Consider the following 3267-nt stretch of genomic DNA (forward strand, 5'->3'; position numbering starts at 1 on the left):
ATTCAACAGTATATATATATATATATATATATATATATGTGTGTGTATATATGTATGTATTGTGCTGTTTCTCAGGTGAGTGACCCTGTAGCAGCAGAGTTTAGTTTGAACACACAGATGTTCCTGCTGTCTAAGAAGGAGCTGTGGCTGTCTGATGGCTCCATGGGCTTTGGAGAGGGCACAGACACTGCCTTCATGGAAGGTACAAGATTCCAAAAGCAATATAATTCTTTAAATATTAGTTTAGGAGAAAATAGTTGAATTTATTTTTCATTTAGTCCCTGTATCGAGTGTGAAACCTCATTCTGACTGGTTCCCTTATAGATTCGAACATCTATGGTCGTGTGATGGTGGACCCAGTGCAGAACCTGGGTGACTCTTTCTCCTGCAGCATAGAGAAAGTGTTCCTTTGTACTGGCACAGACGGCTACGTGCCAAAGTACAACCCTACCAATAAAGAGTATGGATGCCTGGCTGATGCTCCATCCTTGCTCTATAGACTCAAGATCCTGGTATGTATTTATTTTTTTCTCATACCCTTCTTACATTACTGTACCTTTCATACAAATGTTCATTATGAATGTAGATCTCACAACTATGTGGATATTTATTTGAATAGAGGAAGATCAAAATGTCAATGACTTATAAGATTGTTCATGATAAAGAAAAAATATTTTATATTTTAGACCATTTTTTAAGTTTAAAATGTGTCTAAGAATATGTGGTTTCAAAAAAGTTTTACAATATATATATATATATATATATTGGCAAGGGGTGGGGAGGGGGGTAGTTGCACTTTACAATCTAAACTAAATTTGCCTTGTCATAAGGAGGTCAAATTATATTTCATATGTATTCTGTATTTTGCTCACACCAACATTTTTTTTTCCAAATATTAATAAGCAATGATGCAGTTTTGTTATCTCCCCCCCCCCCAGATACAGAAACCTTGCCTTTGGTCCGACAACCTGGATCTGATGGTTTCACCCTGTCATCATCTCCCCTCTTCCAGGTCAGAGTTTCACCATGTTTTATAACCATAGTAAAAACCCAATTTTAAACCAGAATCTTGAGCCTTCCTTCATGTTTGATTCATCAGGTTGCTGCTGGCCGTGAATGGTTCATCCATGCCATCTACACACTCCGTTCTAGAGAGAACGCCAGCCGCGGTAAACGAAGCCTTGAGTACCACCACGCTATATCCTCCATTGCTGACTCTGGCACCAAATCCCGAAGTCGACGTGCAGTGCCTGACCCAGAAGCTTTCGAGATTGGTGCTGAGAATAACCGAGGCACCAACATTCAGCACATCGCCCTGGATCGCTCAAACAGACTCCGAGTGAGTCAGCCATGGGGTCGTGAGAACTACTTGGAGCACCCTCTGGTGGAGGGGAGCCTGGGTAAGGGGCCTGGTTCAGATTCCTCTCTTCCCACTGGCATGTCCACATTGCTGGGGGTGGCTGGGCTCATCTTGCTGGTATGCCTGGTTGTAGTTCTGGTGGTTCTCTTGATGCGACGCAAGAGGAAAGAGAAAAAGTACCCACCTTATTCCACTTCGTCCTGCACAGCGTACAACGGGGAGCCCATGAGACACAATGTGGACAGCTCTGAGGTTTAAACCACCCCTGTTCATTAAGACATGCCAAAACTGACTCACCATGGTGCTCTTCTTCCCAAGAAGCAGCTGAAGTCGAGGAGGCAGAAAGATTCTGAGATATAAAGCCTCAGTTTGAAATTTCAACATCCAAATATAGCGCTCCACAGCTTCAATGAAGATATCTTGACTCCAAGACTCTTAATTTTACTTGGTCAAACAAAAGGAAGTTGCTTGTTGCCTTTCTCTTAAGATTATGTTTGAGCTTCGTAGTACTAATGTTATTTTAGCATGCTTCCATCGGTAGATCTGTGAACCAGAATTGGCCACAGTGAACCTGCTCAGACAAACAGAGCGAATCTGTGCTTCAGCTTGTGACAAACTCTTAATATCTGCAAATGTAACAAGCATTGCTCCATTATGGATAAATTAACTTATTTTTTTCCCCCAAGTTCAAAAAAGTTCCACTGTAAATAAAAATAAGGTAAATTCACCTTGGCATGAATGCATATGCTGGGCATCAAAAGCCTCATTTAGTTACCTTGGCAATTTGAACTTGTTCAAGATCATTGGGCATTTTTTTTTTAATTAGTCGATTTTATTTTCTTTCAATACGTAACAGTTCTTCTTCGGAGTGTGTGTGTTAAGATTTGTTAAGCAAATTGAAAGATGCAAGAACTGGCTTCTTCAAACGTTTATGAAATAAATGTATCTATTTTTATGTGTTCCATGACATGAAATGCTGTGTACAAGAGCACAGGTCAGCGTTCTTACATGACCGATGTGTTGCTATGCAAAAGGAGCGTTAAGTTTAAAAATATTAACTCAAGTTCGTAACTATTCAGAATGTACTTATTTTTATACCTTTTCAGGACGTTAAAATGTGGTTCAGAATCACACATTAATTCTGTTTGTACACAGCTGCCTGTTACATATCTGGTGTTAAAAGGAGAGGTGTCAACAAAAGGTGATAAAATACACCCTGTTAAAACTTGAAAACGTTTGAGCCACATGTACTTTTTTCATTTAAAATAATCATTACAGATTTACAAAATTAAAGCAAACAATGTTTAATATGCTTATTATAATCTCACACAGTTGCTTGCATTTGAGTTTGTTTTAATTTTGAGGCTTCTCAATTTTTGAGAATTATTTAATGTCATTTTCTTTTTTTGCTGATGAAAAAAATTCTGTGAAGATACTTGGATACTTGTCTCATTATAAAGTGTCTGTTAAGTGTTTAAAAGATAAATGCCTACTTCTATAACCTGATTAGTTGAATTTCTATCATTCAACTGACATAAGATCCATCAAATGTGCATGATCTGTAAGATGTTCCAGTATGTTCCTAGACAGTAAAAAAAAAATCAAGTTCAAACAAACTGCTTTGGTAAATGAGCTGTTGTTGCAGTTGCGGCTCACTTACATGCACAGATATCTATCAGGACACCATTTATGATTTAATATGAACCCATAATGTTCTATGCAATTGAAATTGCAGTTCTGAAAACGGTTTACAATCATCACAAATTACATTAGTTACAATGTCAGCAGTAATCTCCTTAAGTATTATTTTTTTATTGAGTTTATTTTAAAATGTACATTTCTTTCAGATTCATTAAAAAAGATATAAAGCATCAGGGTCTGAGGACTTAAAGGTCCCATGACATGCT

At 37.9% G+C, this 3267-nt stretch overlaps 1 protein-coding gene across 1 annotated transcript in view; it reads left to right on the forward strand.

The window, feature by feature from the left end:
- Nucleotides 1-2694, forward strand: part of frem3 (Fras1 related extracellular matrix 3) — a 31682-nt gene extending 28988 nt beyond the window's left edge. The window contains exons 21-24 of the mRNA XM_016546580.1: nucleotides 76-202; nucleotides 325-582; nucleotides 915-1012; nucleotides 1100-2694. Coding sequence (XP_016402066.1) covers nucleotides 76-202; nucleotides 325-582; nucleotides 915-1012; nucleotides 1100-1618 — 1002 coding nt within the window. The 3' untranslated portion in view covers nucleotides 1619-2694. The remainder of the gene's footprint in view (nucleotides 1-75; nucleotides 203-324; nucleotides 583-914; nucleotides 1013-1099) is intronic.
- Nucleotides 2695-3267: the final 573 nt, after the last annotated feature.

Source organism: Sinocyclocheilus rhinocerous, unplaced genomic scaffold (genome assembly GCF_001515625.1).
Source record: "Sinocyclocheilus rhinocerous isolate Xijiao unplaced genomic scaffold, SAMN03320098_v1.1 scaffold580, whole genome shotgun sequence".
NCBI lineage: Eukaryota > Metazoa > Chordata > Actinopteri > Cypriniformes > Cyprinidae > Sinocyclocheilus > Sinocyclocheilus rhinocerous.